Source organism: Mastigoproctus giganteus, chromosome 3 (genome assembly GCF_048544385.1).
Source record: "Mastigoproctus giganteus isolate SK-2022 chromosome 3, ASM4854438v1, whole genome shotgun sequence".
Lineage (NCBI taxonomy): Eukaryota > Metazoa > Arthropoda > Arachnida > Uropygi > Thelyphonidae > Mastigoproctus > Mastigoproctus giganteus.
Window position 1 is genome coordinate 152,750,887 of NC_143577.1, and position 27,403 is coordinate 152,778,289.

At 37.4% G+C, this 27,403-nt stretch overlaps 1 protein-coding gene across 1 annotated transcript in view; it reads left to right on the forward strand.

Annotated features, from left to right (window-relative positions):
• Positions 1-27,403, forward strand: part of Hr3 (nuclear hormone receptor 3 ROR-beta) — a 295,665-nt gene that overhangs the window by 189,628 nt on the left and 78,634 nt on the right. Inside the window, exons 3-5 of the mRNA XM_090370724.1 lie at positions 4,082-4,223; positions 16,474-16,696; positions 22,352-22,560. Of these exons, the coding sequence (XP_090226850.1) occupies positions 4,082-4,223; positions 16,474-16,696; positions 22,352-22,560 (574 nt within the window). The remainder of the gene's footprint in view (positions 1-4,081; positions 4,224-16,473; positions 16,697-22,351; positions 22,561-27,403) is intronic.

The following is a 27,403-nucleotide window of genomic DNA, read 5'->3' on the forward strand; positions in this document are numbered from 1 at the left end:
CAGTGCTGAATCTATGAAACTTTCAAAACTGAAACATCACTTAGAGACAAAGCATTCAGAACATCCTAAAAAGGATTTGGAGTTCTTTCGACGCCATGAAATTGGTCTCAGACGTCAGAGACTTGATCCTACAGGAAGTTTTCAGTAACAGAGCACAGCAGCAGCAGTGCATGCATCATATGAAGTCACATTGGAAATTGCCAAACAAAAAAAACCTTACACGATTGGAGAAATGGTCATCAAACCTTGCATATTGAAGATGGTGAAGTTAATTCTTGGGGATGCCAGCGAGATAAAGATGTGACAAATATCTCCGTCCAATAACACTATTCAGAGGCACATTTCAAATGTGAAATGCGCAGGTTTTGAATGAAATCAAAGTTTCTCCATTGTTTTCTTTTCAAGTTGATGAATCAAAGGATGTAAGTTCATGTTCTTAGTTGCTTGTCTTCATGAAATATACTCATTCAGATGACATCAAAGAAGAGTTCCTGTTTTGTAGTGCACTTGAAACTACTAAAAAAGGTGAAGATATTATGGAGAAGATAAATACTTTTTTTTGAAACTGGAGAACTACAGTAGAAAAACATCTCTGGGATTTGTACAGATGAAAGCCTGACTTTGACCCCAGCTATGCTAGGGTCAAAGTCTGGCTTTCAGACAAAAGTGAAAGAACTTGCTCCCCAAGCAAAGGGCATTCACTGCATGATTCACTGATATGCGCTTGCCAGTAAGACTCTTCCAGCTCCTCTACAAGAGGTACTGATTCTCTGATCAAAATTGTGAATTACATCAAATCTGGAGCCCTCAACACCCATCTGTTTAAAGAACTTTGTAAAGACATGAATTCTGATCATGAGGTTTTTCTACACTGCTGTACACTAGTTGTTGAAAGGAAATGTTGTCAATTGTGTCTTTTAGTTGAAAGATGAAATCAAGTTGTTCCTGGAAGTGCAAGGGAAACATGACCTTGTGGCTTACTTTAATAATGAAGCTTGGAAGAAAAGAGTTGCTTACTTAGCAGACATTTTAGACCAGCTAAAATGTCTGCTAAGTAATGTCTGATACATTATCCAATTTTAAGAAAATCTTCAGGTATTTGTATCCAAGCTGCAAAACTGGCGTTGGAAAGTAAATCTTGGAAACATTGCCATGTGTGAAAAACTCTGTAGTGTGGTAGAGGAATCTGAAGGAGTAGATTACTGGGCACTTGAATCCCTTAAAAAGGAATTTCAGCTGTACTTCCCTGAGCTTACAGAAGAAGAAGCTACACTGGTACGAAACCCATTCTCTGCTTCCCTGAATGATGAAGTACAGGATAAATACTTGATCTGCTGAACGATTCCTCGGCACGTAATTTGTTTTATGAAAAATTGCTGGCTCAGTTGTGGTGTGCTTTGTATCAGTCACATCCAAATGTCACCATGCTTGCCTTTAGAGTTTTACTTCCATTTGCCTCTACATATCTCTGCAAGAGTGGATTTTCAACGTTTCTTCATATCAAAACAAAAGCAAGAAACAGACTGATGTTGAGGATGACATGAGGTTGGCTTTAACAAACACTCAGCCGCGAATTTTGAAGCTGGTTGCCCAGATATAAGTATAACCATTGCATTAAATATTAGGTTTGAATTATATTCTGAAAAATCTATTTTTAATGTGTTTTCTTTACCCTATTAAAACTTCCTTTTTATGCAAATTTAGTGGGGGTCACAGGTTACTTGGCTATTATAAAAGGGGGATCACGACTCTAAAAAGGTTGGGAAACACTGCTCTTGTGAGTCCAGTAGATGAATCTCTTGGTTCCTCGGAAGGTAAGTGATTTCTGTTATTAGCCTGCAATGGAGGTCTTCGTAGCGTGTATAGTCATGCATGATGTGAGTCCATGTTTCAACCTCGCTGCAAACACAGCCAGGTTCCTAAAGGAGTTTAGTTTTGCATTGAATGCTCCCTGATCCGTTAGCAGATAGCTTGTGTAGAGGCCAGGTTTGAACCAGGTTGGGGGCTCGTGGTACATCCTGTCAATGTTGTGTAGGAATTTTTTTGTGATTTCGCCCCTGGTCATTTTGGACCAATGGTCTTGCCATGCCTGCTGCAGGTGTCTTTGGAGTCAGGTTTTTTCTGCTTTGGGGTTAGCTGTTAAGTCCACTGTAAAGTTCATGAAGGTGCAGGGTAGATCTTTGGCAATGTGGTATGAAATGCCACAGCAGGTGATTTCCAGATCCAGGGGAGGGTCCCTGCCAGGACCTGGAGAGTGCTTGTACTAGTGGTATAGCAGGCACGGATGATGGTGAGTAGTATTGTCCTTTGGGTGGCGTCCAAGGTTTGCCGGTTGATGGCCATTGTAGTTTTATGAAACCAAATCAGAGGCATAGGTTATTACTGGTAGGAAAATTTTTTTGTAGTGTAGAGACAGGGTGTGCTTGCCAAGCCCCCAATCCCATCTCATTATTCTAGACACCAGTGCTGAGTACTTCCTAATTTTGGCTCTAATATAGTTCTAATGGTGTTTGAAGGAAAGGTTTGAATCCAGAATAACTCCCAGGTATTTCAGTTGGTTCCTCAACCTGACAGTTCTGTTTTCTATTTTTATTTGTGGGGCTGCATGAGGTTTAGGGATTCCATAAGCAAGATTGAGGAGGTTTTGTCTGGTGATATTTTCAGATGACCGGTTTGGGCCCAAGCTTTTAGGGTCGCCAGGGTCTGGTTTGCCTGGCCTTCCAACTGGACTCTGCTGTCCATGGCAACCATCAAAATAAGATCAGCAAAGACCAGGGAGCAGACGTCCCAAAGATCAAGGGCGAGGAATTTGTCAAGGACCATATTCCACAGGAGAGGCCCCAGATGTTAGTTTGTTTGTTTGTTAGTTATTTGGTTTTTAGGAGCATTAGCAACTAAGGCCATATTGCTCCGGGATATGCGGTGGTCATTCCCTGACCTTTCCGCATCCTCCGTATTTGGTGGTGACGGGTTCGAACCCCGGTCTAATCAAGAAGCATGTACTACGCACTGCTGCTCCTTCCCACCTGGCTACGGAGGCGCGCAGAGGCCCCAGAACTGAGCCCTTGGGGCAGCCCATGCAGACAGGTCTGGCCAATCTTCCATAGGGTGCAACAACACTGATCTTCCTTTGTGATAGGTATGATCTTGTTGTTTTGAAGAGGTTCACCAGAATGGAGGCACTCCTGAGTCTCGCCAGGACGCTCGGCCACAGGATAGTATCGAACGCCCCGCAGTGAACCATTGAAGCAATGCTTCATCAATGTTTGTAACCTTGCACTTTCAAATTTTTTTTTTTTTTTTTCGATTATGTTCTTTCCAGTGCCGATATGTAAACCTGTTTATTCTTCCACAATTTTGATGCTGTCGAAGATGACAAAGAAAACATTTTACACACTTCAACATTTTTTTGCTCCGTGTTCTAATACATGAATAATTTTGACTTTTTCGTGAATCGAGAGACACTTTCCTTTTATAGTAGACATTTTTCCGAAGGAAGGGTTTGTTTCTAACTGATTTCAGTTTAAAATGACAGTAAAGTGATCTGCATACAAAGTTCTTAGAAGTCTCGAAATGCATTTAGAAGTTCTCAGATGTCCCATTTCCAATATTCTTAGAAGTCCCGAAATAAATTTATGGTTCAGTGAATACAAGACCATCTGTAAATATGGTAATGTGACAAGTGGAATGCCAATGCACTATTGTATAGCCCCCGGCCCCAAAAGGACAAGGTCATAAAGCAGCTGCTAATCTGATGCAGGTAGTCATAAAAGCTAAGTTGTCCTTTAAATTTTTGTCTATTCCAAGAATTTAGTTTTTTAGACTACTCCAGCAGTTAAGAATGTTTGCATAGTTACCAAAATTTATACTGTACATCCATGTAGTACACTTGTTATAACAGTGAGCGATTGTATGAGAATACACGAAAATTAAAATCATTATGGCTTTTTGATCATTACAGCCAGAATCTCATTATTTCTGTGCTCGTTATAACCAAATTCAACTGTATTTATTTGAAATGTCATGAAATGCTTTAGTCATATAAGTTTCAATTGTAAATTTGATTTTTATCTCACTTTAGGGCTTCTTCAGAAGAAGTCAATCCAGTGTTGTGAATTATCAGTGTCCTAGGCAGAAAAACTGTGTTGTAGACCGAGTGAATAGAAATAGGTGCCAATACTGTCGATTACAGAAGTGTTTAGCATTAGGAATGTCAAGAGACGGTGAGTGTATTTTCATATGTACATAGTGCAAGACTGATATTTATAGTTACTGATTTGTTTCTTTGGCATAACATTTTCTATATCAAATAATTCCATATTGCAGCATTGAGGTCATAGTTGCCAACATGTAAAGTCAATATTAATTGATATGAAACTACTTGTATATACAGAAGGTATTCACATATAATTAACAAATAAAAAGATTAAACAGTTAGCAGTTGTTTATGCAGAAATGGTATGAATAATAAAGATCAGATGCACATTGGATGAAGAGTTTTATTCACATGGTTAGTTATGAAAAATAATTAGCACTTCTATTGGAGGCAAAACTACAACTGTGTTTTTGTAGCGTACATAGTAGATGAAGAATGCAAGTAGGATATTTGAATATATTAGAAGCTGGATGGAATTACATGAGCTAGGGATTTCTGCCATTATGTCAGAAATAACAATGTTGAATGGTAGTTGAGCAAAGGTCAACCTCCTATAGTTAGATATGGAAATTTATCCATTTCATATGCCCTGACATTAAATATTTGGCTGTGATTTTTGATAACAAAATGCTTCTGCCCCACCACTAAGCATAATAAAAGTAACATGAAATGAGGAAGCAGACTAAAATAAAGTAAGTTTATAGAAAAATAAAATGTATTATGACAAACATTCTTACACTGCATTCTACTGTAAGAATAGATTGGAGTGTAAAAGGTAAGGCAGTAGACTGCCAGTATAAGTGCATTTTTATCCCCATAGTGATATGTGCATTTGGGGGTACAAGTTTAGATATGTGATAATCAGGAAGCACCTTATATCAGCTCAGTAGTTTGCTTTTCTTTCTGTGTCTTGAGCCCACAGAACAGGTGCCTCTGTAGCCAGGTGGGAAGGAGCAGCAGTGCGTAGCACACGCTTCTTGATTACACCAGGGTTCAAGCCCGTCACCACCAAATACAGAGAATGCGGAAAGGTCAGGGAATGACCACCGCATATCCTGGAGCAATATGGCCTTAGTTGCTAATGCTCCTAAAAAAAAAAAAAAAAAAAAACAAACAAGCCCGCAGAACTATTTTAAACGATGCTCCGCAGGTCATACGCGGTAGACCACCACTGGATCTTATTAATATGAGGGCATATTTGAAATATGCAACAAAGAATAAACATCTGGTTGAAGTTCTTAGAGTAAGAGCTTGTTTAAGTATAAGTAGATAGTATAGGAGAGAGAACTCGAAGGAGGAAAAAGCAAGATTTCATAGGGAAGTGGATAGATTGTAGCATATCTGGCGGAATGGTTCTGATAAGGGTGAATCACACATGCAGTTCGTGCCCGATGTCTTGACTATATCAAAGACAATGCAGTAATCCACTTTGGGGCTTCATAAGATTGCATTGGCTTTGGTTCATGGTGTAAAAGCCAGACTCAGATCTTTGAGCATAGTGGATAATGATCTTAGTTTATGTGGTGAGATAGAAACAAATGAGCATCATACTGAATTATGTGGAATGCAATGACTTGTATTCATACCTATCTGATCAGACTGGAATGTTGAATAAAATGGAATTACACAGATATTTTAATAGTATGCAGTAGATGAATAGTAGAAAAACCATAAATATTTTGATTTTACAAAAATGATTTTTAGACTGAGGGTGAGGTTAATAAGGAGAGTGTAAACAGAGTTAATTAAATAAAATGATATACCATATTTTAAAGATTTATAAAAATAGTTTTAATTTTGTATATAAATTTTTGTTGTAAAGTTAGTTTTTGATTGTACAGTATTTTTTTGAATTTTGGATTTTTCTAAGAATGAGCTGGATAGTGGATACTGTCCTCCTAGTAGTAGGGACAGTAATCCAGCCACTGAGTATGATTAGGGACTTAGTGGTCAAACGTGAAAGATTTTTAATTGATGTGTTTACGTGCTTGTGATAAATATGATTGCTACCTTAATGGTGCACGAACAGAAGCTTTGGTAGTGTAGTAGTAGTAGTACAGGAATCCAGCATGTTTGCCATTCGCTGCGATCTGTGGAAACTCGGAAAGGATGATTGAGGAGCTCAGCTGCAACACACCACTCTGGCCCCTTCAACAAGATGGGTGGGCCTGGAATGGCTTGCTGCTCAGGATCAGGGGGCATGTCAATGGCATGCCCCTACCATCATGTTCTAAGGGACAGGATTCAGGCTGGTAGTGATGTGGGTATGGTAGCCCTGTCATCCCACTTCCTTTGGCACATTTATTGCTTGCTGGGTAGTGGGCATCCCATTTGCATTCTGTGCTGTGTGTGGAGCCTGGTCACCGAACCAAATATAAATCCACAAAAAAATTCTTCTAGGACCCCAACACAGTTCCTGTCAGAAGCTAATGACTTGAAAACAGACACTACCACTTCAGCAAAGAAGTCCAGAACTTAAACAGAAACAATATCAGGTCCAACATCTAGGTACCTGATAATCCATTTTACCAGAGAGAAGCCTGTTGGGAAAATGTCACGCTTTATTCAGAACTTGAAAGGGTTGGCAGACTCCCCCAAGCTCTGTAGAATGGCTGTATTCTGGGGACATCCTCATAGATGCAAATTGTGATAAACACTCTGAACAGCTCCTCTGAGCCAACTTTATTGGGGGAATGCCAATTATGGTAAAGCCTCACATGACACTGAGATCTTCTGGAAGTGTCTGAACAGGAGATCTGTTCAAAACTAAAATCACGAATGACAGCTGCAAAACGAATATTCATATGTAGGGATAGGAATCTACATATGAATTGAGGCAGTGTTAGGTGGGTCGAAAAACTGCTAGCTTTTGGGGGGGGGGGAATACACAGCCTAATAGATTAACAGTAGTCACTGGCAGAGGTGAAAGTGATTCTTGCACTGCTTCTATTGGAATGAACAGCAGCCTGAAAAACAATATGCGGGGGATTTCAGAGACTGCTAGGAGTCATTACGGTACAAGTAAACGTACATTACGGTACACGTACAAGTCATTACGGTACAAGTACACATGCACCTGTTCTTATTCTTAGCTACTCTAACAGAGTAGCTAAGAATAAGAACAGGTGCATGTGTACTTGCGTGTACACCAATACTAGGAGTTTGGTAAATAAATTTGATGAATTTGAGGTGTTGGTCAAAACATCAAAGGCAGATATTGTTGGGATATCAGTGACGCGGTGTCATACAGATATAAGGAATGCAGAACTGGAATTTGGGGAGTACAATGTGTACAGGAAGGAAGGATAGGAAGGGAGGAGGGTTATGCTATTAGTTAAGAAACACATAAAATCCAAGGAAGTGTATACAGCCAGTCGACATCACTGGACAGTGCAGTGTCGAGTCAGTTTGGTGTGATATAAGCATTGGGAGATCAAAATTGAGAGTAGGAGTGTGTTATAGGCCTAAAGATTCTGATGAGTATAATAAAAAACTGTACAGTGAAATAGAGTGGGCCAGTAAATCAGAGTCTTATAATGGGGGATTTTAATTTCCCAGATATGGACTGGAATTTGTTGGTAGGTCACTCACACACTAGCAAGGCTTTTGTGAATTTATTCGATGATTGTTTCTACATCAGCATGTTCGGAAGGCATTACTGATAATCAGATCAAGAGTATTACTCTTGATCTGATTATCAGTAGTGATTTTTCATGCATTAAGAATCTGCAGATAAAGAAACCACTAGGTGGCAGTAATCACAGTGTGCTCAAGTGGGATTTACTCAAAGAGGTGATCAGGGGTAAAGGGAAGGGTTTTTGCTTTCGTAAAGGTGACTACGGTGGTCTGAGACAGTATTTAAATTCTATACGGTGGGACCAACTGACGATGTTACCAACAGCAAATTCAAAATGGGAAGCATTCAAAGAATTAATCTTTGAAGCTACTACACTTTACATACCAACTAAGAAATATTGTTCAAGGTTTAGGCCTAAATGGATGCCAGATGAACTAATGAGACCTGTGGCAGAGAAGAAAAATGCACGGGATGCATATAAATTAATGGGTGACAGGGAAGCCTATGATAGATATAAGCTGGTCTGTAGCCAAGTCACAAAGGAGGTTAGGCAGGCAAAGGCAGATTATGAGAAATCTTTGGCAAAGGATGCAAAGAGTTCTTTACCTATGTAAACTCTTGAAGGAAAGGGATGAATCAGATTGGTCCATTGGATGGTTCAACTGTTGATGATCCTGCTCAGTTGGCTAACAAACTAAATGAGTATTTTGCATCTACATTCACGCATGAGGAATTATTCAGGGAGGGGAATGCCAGAGGTGAATTAAAATCTGGCAGTGAGCTAGATGATTTTGTAATAACTGAGAGGAAAGTGGAGGAGAAATTGTTGAAGATAAACATAAGAAAGGCACCCGGGGTGGATGGGATCTATCCAGTTATATTAAAGAAGGCAGTTAGGAAGCTAACTAAGTAATAATAATAATAATGAGGAGGAGTTCTGGGGGGCAACATATGGAGCATTGAAGTAAGCCGTAACGGCTAAGCCTCCCCCTGGATATAACTAGAGAAGAAAACCAAGGACATACAAAATGGGAGAATTGGGAGGAAAAAGGAAGTAAGCAAACCCTTAGCCATAATTATGAGAGCTTCCTTTGACTCAGGGGAGGTACCCATGGACTGGAGATGTGCAAATGTGACCTCAATTCACAAAGGAGGATCAAAGGGCGACATAGGTAATTATAGACTGTTAGTTTAACTTCTGTTCCAGGGAAATTAATGGAGGCACTGGTTAAAGAAGAACTGCAGAATCATCTAGACAAGACTTCAGGTATAGCTCTGACACAGCATGGTTTTATTAAGGAGAAGTCTTGTCTGACCAATTTGATTGGATACTATGATGTGGTAACAAAGGAACTGGTTGCAGGGAATAACTTTGATATCATATATTTGGATCTTAGAAAGGCTTTTAGTACTGTTGCACATGGAAGACTGCTACACAAATTGGAGCAGTGTGGCATTGGAGGCAAATTGCTGCTATGGATAAAGGGATGGTTGAGTGGAAGAAGACAGATAGTGGTAATCAATGGACACTGCTCTTCGTGGACTAATGTTATTAGTGGTGTACCTCAGGGTTCAGTGGGTCCATTATTTTCTGTATTTATAAATGATATTGATGATGGTATATCAGGCTTAATGTCCAAGTTTGCAGACGATACAAAGGTTGGCAGAGTTGTTAAGGACACCAATGAAAGTACACTGCTGCAACAGGATCTAGAAAAGTTAAGCAGATGGGCTGAGAGGTGGCAAATGAAGTTTAACATTGACAAATGTAAAGTACTACATATGGGAAGCAGTAACCCCAGAGGAACGTATCAACTCTGTGGTACTATGCTGACAGTGGTAGAGAATGAAAAGGACCTGGGGGTAGCTCTGCAGGCAGATATGAAGTTTCCTGACCAGTGTAGATGGTCTGCAAGAGTAGCTCATGGTGTCTTTTCAGTGATATACACTTATTTTTCTAACAGGATAAGGAGGTGATTATCCCCTTGTATAAGCCAATGGTCAGGCCACGCCTTCAGTATTGTATACAGATCTGGAGGCCTCATTTTAAGAAGGATGTAGAGCTGTTGGAACGAGTACAGAGAAGGGCAACAAGATTAGTGAATGGAACAAAGGGTTGCTCTTACGAAGAAAGGCTTAAGTTTTGCAGATTACAGTGTCTGGAGACTAGGCACCTGCGAGGTGATCTGATTGAGATGTATAAAGCCTTGAATGGTTTGAGCATGCTCAATGCTGGTGGGATTCTTCCTCTTGCTCAGAATAATCACCTGAGAGGGCATAAATTCAAATTGAGGAAAGACAGTTGTAGGATAGATGTGCAGAAGTTTGCCTTTAGCCAGCGGGTAGTTGATTAGTGGAACAGACTTACATCTTTTGTTGTGGAAGTTTATAGCCTAAATAAATTTAATGCTGAGCTGGATAGGTATTTGGAACGAAGGAGGGATGAAATGGGAGCGGTTTTTTTTTTTTTTTTTTTTTTCTGGCTGATGCTGCATAATCTTCCTTTCTTGCATCGTATGCCTCTACTAATGCTAATATAGTCCCAGCTAAAAACCTCATCCTTACTTTTAACATGCCAATATCTCCTAATGAGATTAAAGCTGATTATTTGAACTGCACAGTATGTCCATATAGTCCAAATCTGTTTAAGGGACTTCAAGTATTAGAAATATAGACATTTACAAATGGCATGCTATGGTGCCTTTATATTTGCTCAATATGGTGCGTAAAGCTGCAAAATCCACCTGCATTAACTGCCAAGGCGAGCATTCTGCATATTGTCGAGCATGTCAGAAGTGGAAGGAAGAAAAAGAAATACAACCACTTAAGGCAGAGCCGAACATTTCATACCAGGAGGCCAGAAAGCAGTTAAATTTGTAAATATCAGCACTACAGAAACATATGCTGAAAAGGTTGCCAAGAAATGTTCCATTGGGACTTAAATAGAAAGACTGTCCACCGAAAGCATCATTTATGTCCATTGCCCACTATTTACGGAGCTCAGAAAAATCAGCACAGAAAACTCAAGTGAGCTCCCCCCCCACTATCAAAACCTCTTTGTGCCCCAGCATCACAAAAATTGAGTAGTGAAGTAATAGTAATAATAAATCCAAACCATCAACAGCAGTACAAGAAACAATGGATGTCGAAACTAAGGAGGTACCTGATGAAGGAACTGTTTTCAGAGGAAGAAATGGACACAGGACAGTGTCCATACTCCCCCAAAAAAGATAAATCCAAGACTGAGAAAAGTAAGCCCTCAGCACTTCAGAAGACAACTGATGGAACCACCAAGCCTAAGTAATGGCTGAATTCCTGCAGTGGAATTGGCATGGATTCTGTTGAAATGCAAAGGACATCAAAGCACTCCTGCAAAAGCATGAACCAGCCTGCTTTTGCATATAAGAGACTTATCTAACAGCAGATGATGATCTACACTGTGCACTGGAAACTAATGATAATAGTGTATCATGATTATAAGGACAGAATTGTGGATGGCTCTGCTGGTGGAGGAGTTGCTATCCTTGTCGGGTAAGAAGCAGACCCCATTTCATCCTTTGGTACTTACATCCAGCATTGAGAATGTAGCAATTTGCCTCACAGTGGGATTTTTGTTAACAGTCTTCTCTATTTATTTGCCAACTGGGACTGACATTTTTCAGAAAGACCTTGATGATCTTGTAATACAGTTTCCTCCCCCCCCCATTTCCTACTTCTTTGGAAGTTTAATGGACATACTACTGTGGGGTAGTGCTGTCAGCGGAAGGGGATGAGTCATAGATCATGTGCTCACTGAAAGTCACCTATCCTTTGTATATGTGGGAACAAACACTTTATTTCATATGCCTACCTGTACATTTTCTGCCATTGATTTTTTGTCTGCTCCCCTTCTCTTCTTCTGTCACTTACTTGGGAGGTGGAGGAGAATCCACATGGAAATGATCACTTTCCCATGATAGCCACCCTAATTAGTGGGAGACTGTGTCTTCCTCTTAGGTTACTATAGTGGAAGATTGATGAGGCTGACTAGAATGCCTTTCATGAGCTGGCAAATTTTGATATCACTACAGTCAGTCAGGAGCTTATCATTGATGCAGTCAGGTACGTCACAGAAACTGTTGTCTACGCAGCTACAATTGCAATCCAAAAAACATCCACCTGGTTTCCACCATTTCCCAAACCATGATAGAATTAAGAATGTGCAGCAGCAGAAAAGACACAAAACAGAGCCTGAGAATATTTCTATGATATCCAACCACAGCTATTTCATAGCCTTTAAACATTTATGTTAAAGTATATTATATTTAATATCAGAGCTAAAAGGATCCTGGATCTGTTTTCCTCCTTCTGTTACCCAGGTGAGCAGCTTTAAGATGGTCTGGGACAAAAGCCACAAAATGAAGAGAAAATTCACAGCACATTCTTCATCGGTCCTAGAATATAATGGATGCACTATTGCAGACTCAACTGCAATAATCCAGTGCTTTTGGGGAAATGTTTTTTAACATCTCAGCAACATCATCTTATCCTCCAGAGTTTCTGGTCCTTAAACAAAAAAACTGAGAGAGTCCCTTACATTTACAGAGGTTATTTACCCATATAATGTGCCATTTACCATTCGTGATTTGAAAACAACTCTGACCCTTATGAAGGGAAGTGATGTTGGAACAGGTAACATCCATTATTAATGATTAAACACCTTTCACCCAAAATCCATGAACCACCTGCTCCTCCTATACAACAGAATTTTCCATGAGAGCAGTTTCTGGAACCTGGCATAAGCCAACAGTTCTTTCTTTTGCTAAGCCAGGAAAGGGTCCTAAATTTCTAAAAATTTATTGTCCAATTGCTCTGATTAGCTGTTTGTGCAAAATATTGGAAAGAATGGTCCACACTCATCTTTTATAGTACTTAGAATCATATGACCTTCTCTTTTGCATTCGGTGTGGCTTCCAGAGGAATAGGTCCATGTTGGACCACTTGATTAGACTGGAAACATCTGTTCAAGATGCTTTCCTAAAAAGAGAGCACCCGGTATATCATATTTGATAACAAGTTATGCTTCTGTCCTCATATTGAGCACGTGGCAAAGAAAATAAGAAATTTTGTAGCTATGATCCCCAGAATCTGTAGATCTGACTGGGGACTCAAAAATGAAAACACTCTCACTAATTTATAAAGAAGTATTTGCTGCAGTCATAACTTATATGGCTGGGATTTGGTATACCAGAGCAATAATAGACAGGGATAAGCACAAATTGGAAAGCATACAAAGAAACATCTTATCGGATATAACCAGATCTTGCTGTATGGTTAATCCCCCTGCCCTGCAAGTCTTGGCAGATACTCTCCCCCTGGATATGGAAATAGTATGGAAATCAAAGCCTGTATTATAAACTCAGATATGCCATGCCCACTGAATGTCTGGGATCCTTGACCTGGCAGTAGATCCCAAAAGAGAAATAAAAAGAATTGCCACTGAGCTGCAACACCAATGGCAAGAAAACTAAAAACAGTCCACGGGTGAGGTTGTTGTTGTTATTTGGTTTTTAGGAGCATTAGCAATTAAGGCCATATTGCTCCGGGAATATGCGGTGGTCATTCCCTGACCTTTCCGCATCCTCCGTATTTGGTGGTGACAGGCTCGAACCTCGGTCTAATCAAGAAGCATGTGCTACACACTGCTACTCCTTCCCACCTGGCTATGGAGGTACCGCGGGTAAGGTGATGGAGAGATTCATCTCCTGGTTTGCCCCTGGACTGTGTATATGACCTTATTAAGTGGACATGGGTCTTTCAAGGCCAAGTTGATTGATCTTGGTCTGACTGACAACTCGTACTGTGCCTGCAGCGCACCCAAATATTGTAGACACTTATTATACAAGTGTCCAATCTATGCCTACCAAAGAAGAATACTTATTTCCAGGATTGGCCCTGTTCTGGTTGACCAAAAAAACCTCTTTATTACTGAGGGGGAATATTATAAGCATCCCCCCCATACTTCTCTGTCAACCCATGCACGGTACTAAGTACTATAGGTTTTGATACCTTTTGTGTTTGGGGTTGTCATAAAAAAAATTACAAAGCTGATCCATTCTCCTAGACATGATCTTATTGGATTTGTAACTTTACTCTGCTTGACCTTGAGGCCTTGTTTTGTGCCAACAAAGGCTGAGTGCATAGTTGTGGGTGTTCCACAAGTGGCTGATTGTGATGAGAAACTGTTCATGTTCTTATGTGAGAGATGAATAAATGTGTACATTGTATACATGTGAGTGTGGCTGGGTCACTTGTGAAACAACAAGAGTGCAGAATGAAAGAATGCCGTGTGTGTGTGTGTGAGATAAATGCAGGTGGATTAAATGTCGGAGTGTGAATGTCTCTTGTGTGTTCGAGTTCTGATTGTCTCTATATGTTCCTATGTGTGGGGGACATTACCCTTATTGTATAAGTTGCGGTGATTTGTTCTGCCCTGGGTGGCTTCCTGGCTCTCACTGATTCCCTCGTGCCCCTGTGGCTTCCTAGGCAAAGTTGTGTATGTGTTGGGCAGCTACACGTGTGTTTTACTCTGTGTGTGTGTTTTTATGGTGTCTTGCTGGGTTGGGAAGTCCTAGGAAGACTCCAAGCATGTCTGTTGTGTCTATGTATCTTTAGCCTGATCAAAAAAAACAAAAAACAAACTGTGTAGTCTATATTCAGAGTGCTGCAATGAGTTTAAATTAATGTTAAAGCATGCTGAATGAATGGGAATATTGAGCAGTATCCAACTTGATTTTTAAATGTTTGCTTTGATTTCTCAAGTAGGTTACTACAGTGTTGGAGACAGCATCCATTGTTAATCCAAAATGAAATATCCTTGTATACAACACCTTAGAGACTGGTGTCAATTATATATTTATATTCTCTTCACATTATACTTCATATCATGATATAAAATTATCTTGTTTAACTGTTATGTTTACATCTGAATCATATGTCTCAGTCAAAGAGGTTATTGCCATAGATTAGGATAGTTCTGTCTGTTTTCTGTAGTAGATTTTCCCCTCCTTCATTCAATTTAACGAAGAAATTATTGACTTTTGTGATAATTTTAGTTAAAAAATATAAATTTGAGCAATGTGTGTGTGTGTTTTTAAAATTTAATCTGAAACAATTTAACCACATTTTCATTCCCCATAATTAAACTGTGTAAGACTATGTTTTGAACCCATATTGTGTAGTGAGACACCTCCGTAGCCAGGTGGGAAGGAGTAGCAGTGCGTCACACACGCTTCTTGATTAGACCGGGGTTCGAGCCCGTCACCACCAAATACGGAGGATGCGGAAAGGTTCAGAGAATGACCACTGCATATCCCGGAGCAATATGGCCTTAGTTGCTAATGCTCCTAAAAACCAAAAAACAAACATATTGTGTAGCCCTGAAGGAAGTTGTGCACATAGATGTGCTTTATGTATACAATAAGGAGTTCTTTATAGAACTTGACCTTGTAAGTGGTTGCATTAAATTATTGGATGTGGGTAAAAAATATATTGTGCTTGCATAAGACTTTTTGATACAAGAAAGAGGTCTGTCATCGTTTACACTCAGTTTCTGTCAAAAAAATTATAAATTTTTCGTAGTTTTATCGTTATATTGTTTAAATAATGGATGGCATTGTAAAGTGCACAATTTTAAACTATTTTTGATCCCTTTTTTTCCAAAAAAAAGAAAAAAATTAATGGTGAACTTTTTACATGACCACACCTGTCAGACAATCCCACTCTCACACAGATGTTCTCATGTTATTTCCATAGGCACTGTTCATTTATAATTCCATCACTTTCTTCCACACTAGTCCAGACATATGCAGGTAGATAGCCAACGTTCATTCATAGTTGAACTTGATATTAACTTTTCTTTTTCTTCATTAATTCCTTTTGCTTATGCCCTTTTGAACAACTTTCATCCTTATGGGCTTGATTTCATGGCTTAAGTTGCCAATGTACCATAAAAATCAAAATCCTCCTTGTGGATTTATAGAAATTACAGTATACAGGTAATACATTGTAATAGAGATAATCTTTCATATTTACAATAATAGTAGCTCTCTAAACTGTAAAAATATTAAACTGCACAAAATTGGTAGTTAAAAAAAATAGTAATCTGTATATATACAGGCTGATTGGACAATCAACCTCTCTGTACAGTTTAAACATTACAGTCTATTTTTAATACTGTCTGTTGTGATATACAGAAATTGTTATCAGTAGAAAGGATGCAGTTTTGATTTTCTAAAGCAGTGGTTAGTCCACTTTTTGTATATTTTATGTTTGTTTATAAGCGGCATTTCAAGAAGGATATAGACCTTCTGTAAGGTGTAAAAAGGAGGGTAATGAGATTAGGGTATTTGTATGGTCAGGTCCTAACTGTGTAAGTTGCAGAGTCTGTAATTAGTTTTTCTTCTTCTTCCAGAAGAACCAGTTAACTGCTTAGCTAATGAGTAATTAGCTACTGGAATCAACTCCCATCTAAGCTTCTGGAACTGGAAAGCTTAAGCAAATTTAATGAAGGTTACAAAAAATGCTTAGATAATATATATAAAAAAGAGGAATAAGATTTTTTAAGGCCTATGTAAATGCACCTTACTTTGTTTAATTTGGCCAATAGTAATACTGATTGGGCCTTGTTATGTTAAAAATAACTTTAGCTATAATTGGAAGAGCTAATATTAATTTTCTTTATTTTATTTTTTTAATATAGCTGTAAAATTTGGTCGGATGTCTAAGAAACAGCGGGAAAAAGTAGAAGATGAAGTGCGGTTCCACAGAGCCCAACTAGTCCGTCCACAGCAGGCCCAGCCTCTGGCTCTCCAACAGCCACCACCACCTCCACAGCCGACAGAGACCTCACCTGACAGTTCCGTCTTTGATCAGCAACAGCAACCGTCCTCTTCCAACCAGCATGTTTCCTACATGAATGGCGGGTGGGAACCTTTAATATTATGTAATTTGTAATTTAGATTCAAAATACCTCAAAAACTGACACATTTTTGAATATTCTTGGAGAGTAGGGCAAAGGGGAAATAAGCTAGCTGGAAGTCAAAAAGAAAGTGCCATAGATGCTGGATAATGTTCCATTAATAATTTCCAAACATCAATTTCTTTAAGTTTTACAAATTTCCTAGACTGTGTGTTATTGTTACTATGTATTTCCAATGTAGAAAATCATTCGTTTTGTGAGACAGTCAGTACAAGTGCACAATATAGCACTTAATAGAATAGTAGTCTGCATTTAATTTTTATTGTGATTCAGTTGCAGAAATCATATCGCATATTAAAAATTATTGATTGTAGCATAATACCAGAGGCAGTATTTGAACTGCAGCCTTTATTTCTTAGGCAAGGTTACCTAATCCAGCAGTATGAGTTATCCAGATGTTTTGGCTCAACCTGAACTTTATTTTGTGGAGATAATAGGGCTCACAGTTACTGTTATCTAATAAAAATAACATATTACTTCAAAAAATAATGAAAAAAAAAAACCCCCAGATTTTTCAAAAATCTAGCATCTGATGATTTCCAAGTAACCTGTATCTCTACCATCTTTATTTCTTTTCACTAAGAAACATCAGAATTATTATTATTATTATATCTATATATATATATATATATATTTCATTTTTATATTTTACAATTTCAGATTTAATTTCAAATCAAATGTGGCTTTTAAGATCATTTCACATATGACCTTGGTGAGGTTAATATACTAAGATAAATATATATTTTTAATTTGTAAAAGTTCTGGATTCAAACTTACAAATTAGTTACTAATGAATAAATAAATGTGCTTTGGAAATCATCGAAAAATACTTTTTATTTTATGGGAATCAGTAATCCACTTTATTTTAACAGTTACTGTCAGAAAAAATCTAATCAAAAATGATATTTTTGCTGTCCATCTGAGTGGCTAAAGGTACAATCCGGCATGATTATTGAATATGTATTACAGTAATACCCCGACTTACGCGAACTCGGAGTTACGCGGTTCTTGATTTTTTCGTTTGGCAACGCTGCCGCCCACTATCTTCAAGGTCGTTTTTCATATGTTATCGATATCCGGTGCGACGGCGGAGATTGAGAGCGAAAGATGAACAAAATTCAACTTTGCTGCTTTTATGTTTTTTATATCAGTGAAGGGGAAACACATTTCACCATAATAACGTAAAAACCAACACAATTCCAGCTATCGGTATAATCGCAAATGCAATTAGATCGAGTTTACTACCAGTTTATAACAGATTTCACTAGCAGAAACGCAACTGGATTTTTATTGTTTTATGGTAGTAACCCCTAGAAATGTGAGGTGTTAATAGTGTATCTCTGCCTTTATGGTGTTGTTTATTCAGTTGGTACATGCGCACAGCTTTGTTTATGCGTATCAAGCGTGCTCCTCGTTTTGTAATTGTGCTTTATTCCCTAAAAATTAGTAAAATTAAAAGGTGTGAAAAGGAAGCGTCCTGGTGAAGACACTGCAGATTCAGAGAGAAAAAGAAAAGCAAAATTCTTACCCGGGAAAATTTATAGTGGCCTCACACTATGGTTTATGGCCAAAATCACACTGGCCCACCGGGGTTTCCCCGGTAAGGCTTATGGCCAGTCCGCCTCTGTCGATAGAGAAAAAATATGAAATTGTGAAACGCTTTGAGCGAAATGAAAGACCATGTGATATTGCACGTGCTACAGGCCTAAATGAAGCAACGGCGAAAGGCACATGACAATTGCAAACTTGACAGGTTGAAAATTGAAAAGATCTCAATTGTAAAGGGCTTAAAAATTTTAGAAAACATAGACTCCAACGAAGAACGCGTTATAGCTACAAAGCAAGGAATAAAAAAATTATTAGCTTGCTACGAAGAAATTCTGCGTGAAAAAAAGGAACGCGCTGTGTCGTCAGACGAATTTGTTAGATTTTATGAAGCCATCGACATCGAAATAACTTTTTAACGTAAGTCATTTGTTTTTTTAATACATATTTTGTATTAATATGTATAAAGAACTGCAATTTTATTAATATTTTTCTTCTAAACTAGTGTTTTTGTTAGTCCTTGGTCCCAATTAAGCAAAATTTATATGTATTTATATGCAAAGTTGTACCCCGACTTACGCGAATTCGACTTACGCGATTTTCGTCGGACCCACCTATCGCGTAACTTCGGGGTATTACTGTATTTGAAACACTAGTTATTCAGACTAGTCAAGTAAAGCAGACCCACCCACATGTGCCTTGCCTAGAATTTTATTTTATGTCTGTTAAAATATTTTAACAATAATTATTATTATATTATACAAAGGAAAACGCTAGTAGTAATAATAATAATGACGAGGAGTTCTGGGGGTGACATATGGAGCAGTGAAGTAAGCCATAACAGCCAAGCCTCCGCCTGGATACAACTAGAATGGAAGAAAATCAAGGACGTACAAGATGAGAGAATGGGGGAATTGGGAGGAAAAAGTACAACAGCCGATCTGCCTGAGATCAGTTAACTACAGCCTTGATTAAAGAGGACTTCAGAAATTCCTCCAGTAATTAGATGGGAATTGAATCAGCCAAACCTCCAAATGAGTGACAAGTAGCAAAACCACCATATTGTCATGGAGGATGGTGTTGGAATATAATTATTTGATTATTTCCAACAGATGATACAGTGACTAATGTGATGTTGCCATCAGTGAAATTGTTGGTCAGCAAAAAAGTTGGTAAAGTTGAATCCAGACTTTTTGTTCAGGAGAGAAAGTAAAATAAACTGTGCATATATTATTTTTTTATTTCTTTCTTGCCAAGTCTTCACCCCCTTTCTGAAATCATTGAACCCTTTGATCAATAAAGTAGCAGCTCACTACTAGGTCTGAATATAGGTCTGTTCAAATGGGCAAAGATTGCCTGAATAACATACAGGCAGAATAAACTGTTTATAATGAAGGAGTACATTTTAATGTTTACATTTACTTAAGGATACAACAATTTCTTCCTTAATTGCCTGAGGGGACATAAATTCAAATTGAGGAAAGACAGTTGTAGAATAGATGTGCAGAAATTTTCCTTTTGCCAGCAGGTGGTTTGCTGGAACAAACTTCCATCTGTCGTTGTAGAAGTTGACAGCTTAAATAGCTTAAATAATTTCAGGGCAGAACCAGACAAAACATTTGGAGTGAATGGATGGTTGAAATGGGAAGGAGGGTTTTTTCCCTTTTGGCTGATACTGTATAAGCTTGCTTTCTTGCATCATATGCCTCTGCTAATGCTTTAGCAGAGGCATATGATGATGAAGAGCAAAGTAGCGTTTTTTATGAAAGTAGTGTTTGCCATCTTTGAGGCTTGCTGTGTGTGTTACAGATGCAGTTCCTTGCTGCTTTCATCATATGAACCAATCATGAATGACCCTCTGTGCACTTGTAAACACTCCGTACATATTTGACTATGAACAAGCTCCGTCAATATGTTCTAGGTGTCAGTGCACCTTAATGCATGGCAAAATATAACCTGCAAGCAACATACTCAGTTATCATGTAAATATTTGTGTGGACATTCACATAAAATCAGTTTCGTTACTTTATGGTTGTGCCTTTTTATATTTGTGAGGAAGCTGACCAGTTCTGTAGTTTAATTTTAAATTGGATTCTCTTAACAAGATTGATCATCAAAATTAATTTTAAAAAAAATTTGTATTACAAATGAAAATCTAAATTGGTTGCTATTGAAGCAGCTGCTCCAAATTAAATCACTTGATGTTGTTTCTAAACTCTTCTCACATGCTGGGCAGGCACAATCTCTATAGTGCAAAGTCTGCTGGCATGCCCGCATCCTTCTCCCATGAAATGTACCAGGCAGAAGCTTACTTTATTCCTCTCATCAACAGAATCATGTCTTTATAGATTCTTTCATTCCTTTGTCATTGTTGTCAATTTAGCACTCACCCCTGCTTTACGATTGGATCCCTGTATGATCAAATCATTTTATGATGGACACTCCATAATAAAATACCGTTGACTATACAATATGTAGTGAGCTGTCATCATTGTGATCACATTTGCGAACTGAATTTTAATTCTATTAAACAGCGATTCTAATAAACGAAAATAGGAATATTATCCACAGGCTATAAAAGTAAAGATATAAAGCACAAATTTACACTTTATTATCTTACCAATTAAAAAAATTAAATGATACATGAAAATCAGAAGAATATTTTCCATAGGTTAGCAAAATAAAATTAAATTTATGCTTATGCACATAGCCTAATCAATACAGTAATATGTGCATACTAACTAATTGAATTTCTGTTCACTGACTTTGTTTTAAATTTTACGACCAAAAAAAAAAAAAAAATTTAAAACACAATCAGTAACAAAGAACACACACGCACAAATTGCAACTAACACGATACGTGCAAGTGAGATATGGAGTAACAGTTTGCAAAGCTTAAAAAATAGGAATGAAGAGAAGCTTCTGAAAATTTATTTGTTTTTTATATGATTGAAGATTTCATGGAAGGCAAAACACATTTCACCATAATAATGTAAAACCCCACAGAATTCCAATTATTGGTTTTATTACAAATGCAAAAAAATCGAGTTTACTACCCAGTTATAACAGATTGTATTAACAGAAAAGCCCAATAAACCGGAAACTGCAAATTATTTTCTGGTAGTGACCTCCAGAAATGTGCTTTAGAAAAATATCACAAAGGCTTTCAAAATTGATTCTTATAACTGAACATATGATAATGATGAAAGTGCATTTTAATGATTTGAATTGGTTTTTTGAAATTTGATTGTGCAAAACGGCTGATTCTACTAAACAGCAATCATGTTAACCGGCACCTACTTATGTCACTTTATGACGGGCTTATGATTGTCTCCGACTGGACCACATGGTCCTTCCTCTCAGCCAATAGTAGCATTTGTAAACGTGTTGACTGCGTGTTTTGTTTTTGCATCCTTTATTTGAAATGATTTTTTGTGTTGCGCTTTAATCAATATATTAGTTATAATTAATTTTTTAATCAATATGTACAATTTCCATTATAAAAATCACCTTTTAGAAAGATAAATAGCTTAGTTATATGGCAAAAATTTCAACTTCCAAGGTCTTGGTATGAATAACCAAAAAATGTGTTATTGGGTTCACATTTTGATATTTTCACAATACGACGGTGTCTCTGGAACAGATTAATATCATAAAGTGGGGGTCCACTGTATTCTTATTTTCTGAAGAATAACATGCAATACCATGTTATTTAGTTTTGTCTTGGGACCTCCATGCCCCTTCAATTATATTTATTTCTCAATATTGTCAGTAATGCTAGCTTTTTTTCCATATGTTCCTGTAATTTTAATTTTTAACTCTTGATGTATTAACATAATGTTTGTTGTTTTATCAACTGTAAACTCCCTCTAGCCTCATATGTACAGGGTAAGCTGTTACAGTTAATTGTCTTGTAATTTTCTTGAACAAATAACATACTGGTACATTAATTATATTATTAATTTATTATATTTTTTATTTATAATGAAAAGTTATGGCAATTTTTATATGCTGTATTTTGTTTTCTGAAATTGTTATACATCACCTTTTTTAGGTATACATACAATGGTGACCTTAGTACATACACACCAAATGGCTATGCTTACACTCCTCAGGGCATGCATTTTGATCTGGGAAGCACAGATTTTGTGGACAGTACAACATTTGATCAACAACAACAGCAGTTGGAGCCACTGCCTGATACCAATGGTCTCCTAATAACAGCTGTGCCTCAAGGAACACTATCAAACAGTACACATTTAGGTAAATATTGAAATGTATAAATTAAAAAAAAAAAGTGGAGAATATATCTTTAATTCATACTGTTTATTGCAAATGTAAAATGCAGTGGATAGTAACAAAAAAAAAATCTAACTCAGTTATAATAATTTTCAAAATTTGTATAGGAATTGGTACTTAACTCTTTTAGGAATGCATTTGTAGATTAAGGTTTTGAATGTGTATGTGTATGAGTTTTCTGGGGAATGCATTTTTAGATCTACATTTGAAGGTTGCTTCAAACAATATGCCTATTAATAAATCAATATTTTGAAAATTTTCTAGTATTGCCACATCTTGTGAGTTTCCAACTAATTGTAGACATGGTTTATATGGTGCCACGGTGCTTGTGTTTGCCAATACAGATTGGCAACACAAAAACAGCTTTGAAAATTTGAGAAGGAAATTGTGTGTGTTGACTGTGGTTATGACTGATTGGAGTCTGCAAAAGCCAAAACTGGAGAATTTTTGTGGAATTCAGATCCAAAATTTGGTAAAACTGAATCAAATAATATGTAATTAAAAGGAACAATGGGTTTATTTACATTTTTAATATATTTTTAAAAATTCTGATTTCATTTTTTAAACTTCAGTATTGGACAGTAAAGTTAAAGAACACATTAATATTTTAAAGCATTTATGTATAAAGTTTTAATCCCCAAAAAACTCACTTTACAGAGCCCTTCTCTATAGAAGATTCACTGTGGGAAAACCAACATGTGCCACAAGGGTTAATCATGCCTTTAATCATCAAGCATATTGGGTAAAATATAAAAAATTAATGGTCTTACTGATAATTTTTTATACCATGCGATTTTACAGTACAAAATATAATTGTTATGTTACAGGATTATATCACACATTTCCAACTTTTTTCCATCTGTGAGCCACATTTAAAATACACAGTATCTTTCAAGCTACCATAGGTAGGTAATGAAAATTAAAATTAGCACAGGACCTTTTACTTAAACTTAAATAAAAGAATATTTTATTTAAGTTTAATTCATATAATTAATAAAATAAAATTAATATATATTGTTATAATCATAAAAGTGTGCATATGAGTCTGTCAAACTAAACTATTGGAAATGTTAATTCCCAATTGTTTGTTAATTGGGAATGAAACCAATGTCATGGCAGTCCACAAAGGGGTGGGCTAAAGAGGAGATGAGTAACTATATGCACAGAGGGTACTTCTGTGGTTGGTTAGATATGGAGGCTTTGGTTAAGGTTGCGATTCAGGATCATCTAATCGAGAATGGTATCCTAAGCATGGATTCATAAAAGGGATATCATATTTGACTACTGAAAAATTACAATGATCTGGTCATTAAACAGTTGGATGCAGGTAACAATTTTGACATTATGTTATAGACTTTAGTAAAGATTTTGATACTGCTCCTTATGGAAGGCATATATAGGCTGCTGTGTAAATTGGAACAAATTGGGATAACTGGTGAAATCCTATACTCGATCATGGGCTGGCTAAAAGGAGACAAAGGATTGTCATTAAATGGTCACAACTGGGGTCGTTATTTTTGGTTTTTAGGAGCATTAGCAACTAAGGCCATATTGCTCCGGGATATGTGGTGGTAATTCACCGACCTTTCTGCATCCTCCATATTTGGTGGTGACGGGCTCGAACCCCCGGTGTAATCAAGAAGCGTGTGCTACGCACTGCTGCTCCTTCCCACCTGGCTACGGAGGCGCCTGAACTGGGGTCCATCAGGGCTGAGTGTTAGTCTAAAAATTTGCTGATGATTTGAAAGGAAGTTAATAACAATTCATGTCAGGCCATGTTGTTTCCAAAAGACTTGGATTGGCAGCATATATGGTCAGTAATGGCAAATAAATATTAATGCTTCTAAATGTTTGGTTATCATTTTAGGAACAGAAATCTGAGTCACGTATAAGCTTGGGGGGGGCTAAAAGTAGTTCAGGCAGGATGAAAAAGACTTAGGGATTATGAATTAGTCAAACACGAAAATTTCCATGCACTGTAAACTGGCAGCTGTAAAAGCACGTAGTGTTCTGTCCGTAATTTATATGACCTTTGCTAGTAGGGTGAAAGATGTCATTATCCATCTATACAAGCCTGGTTAGGCTGCAGTTGCAATATTGTATCCAAGAGACTACATCTAAAACAATATATAGAACTTGTGGAGGAGATTCAAAGATGGGTGTCCAGATTAGTGATGAGTGCAAATCGCTGCCCATACTTAGACAGTGTGGACTGCAAAGTTTAATAACTAGACATGTAAGGAGAAATCTCATTGAGGCATATAAAGTGCAAAAGGGGTTGAATAAAACAAATGAGGAAGGTCTGTTCTCTCTTTTAGAGGAGACAAGAATAAGGGACTCATTTACCTTTAAAATGAGTAAAAAAATAAAATCTCAGGGACTGGATCTCATGAAGTTCACTTGTCAACAGAGCAGAGGTAAAAAGTTCAGAGTGGAAAATTTTTTTTTTTTTTTTTGGGCTGATACAGTGCTTCTTTTACTTCATGCTGCAGAGCCTTTCCAGGCCATGAAGGATCTTTCTTTCATAAATCACTTTCTACATATTCTTTTCTCTCTCTTAGCCAGTGATTTCTCGTTATCATCCTTTACCAGCCTAACCTTTTTTCGTGATCAACTTGTAGCTATTATAGGATTTAGTACTTTACACTGCCCTGTAACTTTCCCATGCCTTCTTTTTCTGCTCTGTTAAACTGGCTAGCTCCATATTTAATCCATCTTAGCATCCTCCATGTTCTGTATTTTCTTTATGGTATATACTTGTATGTGAAAGTCACTTCTGTAACCATTACTTTAAAGATATTCCATAATTCTAATGTAGTCATCCTTCCATGCTAATTTCCCAATTGGTAGTGGCAATGAAAACTGTCATAGTCTCTTTTCCTGATATTAAAACTGTTGCCTTTTGCTTTTAATATGTTTTCTCCCTCTCTGAACTCACCCCGACAATGGTACTTGCACTGTCAGCCCTTCATTGTCATCTGGTTCGTCAGTGATGATCAAGTATATAGTTGCCAATAGTTGTCTTGAATTGAGAGTATATAATAATATAATCAAGTATATAATTGCTCAAGAGCAGCCATGATCATATGTGAATTCATAATAACTGCATAATCCTACACCAACCATTATTAAATAAAATAAATAATTAGCATTGTGTTATATTAAAATAATAATGATGCAAATAAATGAATGAAATAAATAGAATGATATAATTCCACCAGATAAAACTGATAAAAAGGTAACTGTCTGTATAATGAAATATGAAATTTTAAACTGCCTTGAATAAATTACAATAAACAATGTAGATAAAACACAGGATAATAAATCCTATAAAAGCACAAAAACACCGTAGCTTTCAGAGGCATTTGCCTCCTTTTTCAACAGTGAGGTTTATCATACAGCACATCCTTAAATATCAGCAGGCTCACGTGTTTATACAGGAGCATGGGCAGTATTCTCCCCATGTGCACTGGAACCGGAAATGGCTTGGGAGGGTGCCAGGTGGAACTGCTCATCCCGTCCAAGAACCACCGCCTCAAAGAGGTGATGAATGCGGATTCCCGTCTTTGTTTATGGTATTGCTCTCGAGCCAGTTGCAGTCCCAAAATTTATGTGCCTGGTCAACAATAACAACTTCGTCTGGGGAGATTTGATGGTGCTCCTCCCAAAAATGTTCTGCCACAGCAGACTTCCCATAACTCGCAGTCTTTATCACGTTCATATGCTCCCTCAGATTGTGGGGAATGTTATGTTGGTGAAACGAAACGTCGGGTTAAAGATTGTCTGGGGGAGCATATGAATGCAATGAAGGCTGTGGATTATGGGAAGTCTGCTGTGGCAGAACATTTTTGGGAGGAGCACCATCAAATCTCCCCAGACGAAGTTGTTATTGTCCACCAGGCACATAAATTTTGGGACCCGCAAATGGCTCAAGAGCTTGCAGATTTGCTCCTCTGAGAGCAATACCATTAATAGAGACAGGGGAATCTGCATTCAACCCCTCTTCGAGGCGGTGGTTGAGCGGTTCTGCCTGGCACGCTCCCGAGCCATTTCCAGTTACAGTGCACACAGGGAGAATACTGCCCATGCTCCTGTATAAACACGTGCTGAGAACTGCTGATATTTAAGGATGTGCTGTACAATAAACCTCACTATTGAAAAAGGAGGTGGATGCCTCTGAAAGCTAATGTGTTTTAGCACTTTCATCGGATTTATTATCCTGTGTTTTATCTACATTGTTTATTGTAATTTATTCATGGCAGTTTAAAATTTCATATTTTATTATACAGACAGTTATCTTTTTATCAGTTTTATCTGGTGGAATTATATCATTCTATTTATTTCATTTATTTGAATCATTATTATTTTAATATAACACAATGCCATTTATTTATTCTATTTAATAACGGTTGGTGTAGGATTATGCAGTTTTTATGAATATGAATATTCCCAACCCGAGAGGCCTATTTAAAGATCATATGTGGACTTCCTTTGAATCCACAGATGCTCTCCTAATTATGGCTAAATCTTACTTACCTCGTGTGTTGCTTCTTTTAATATAATTGAATAACTTTCATTGCCCAAGGCACCTTATTTATTTTTAGATTTAGCAGTTTCTCTTCTAGCTATGTTTCAGTTATCATAAGATTATTTAATTAGGTGTACTTTGGAATTCTCGATCCATAAAAACTTCATGAGTTAGTATAGAGAAGCAGTTTTTGATAAACTGAATATTTATTCAGTTTGTCACAAACTCATACACGATCATCAATAGTTATGCTGTTCATATCCAGTGCACCAGTTTTGA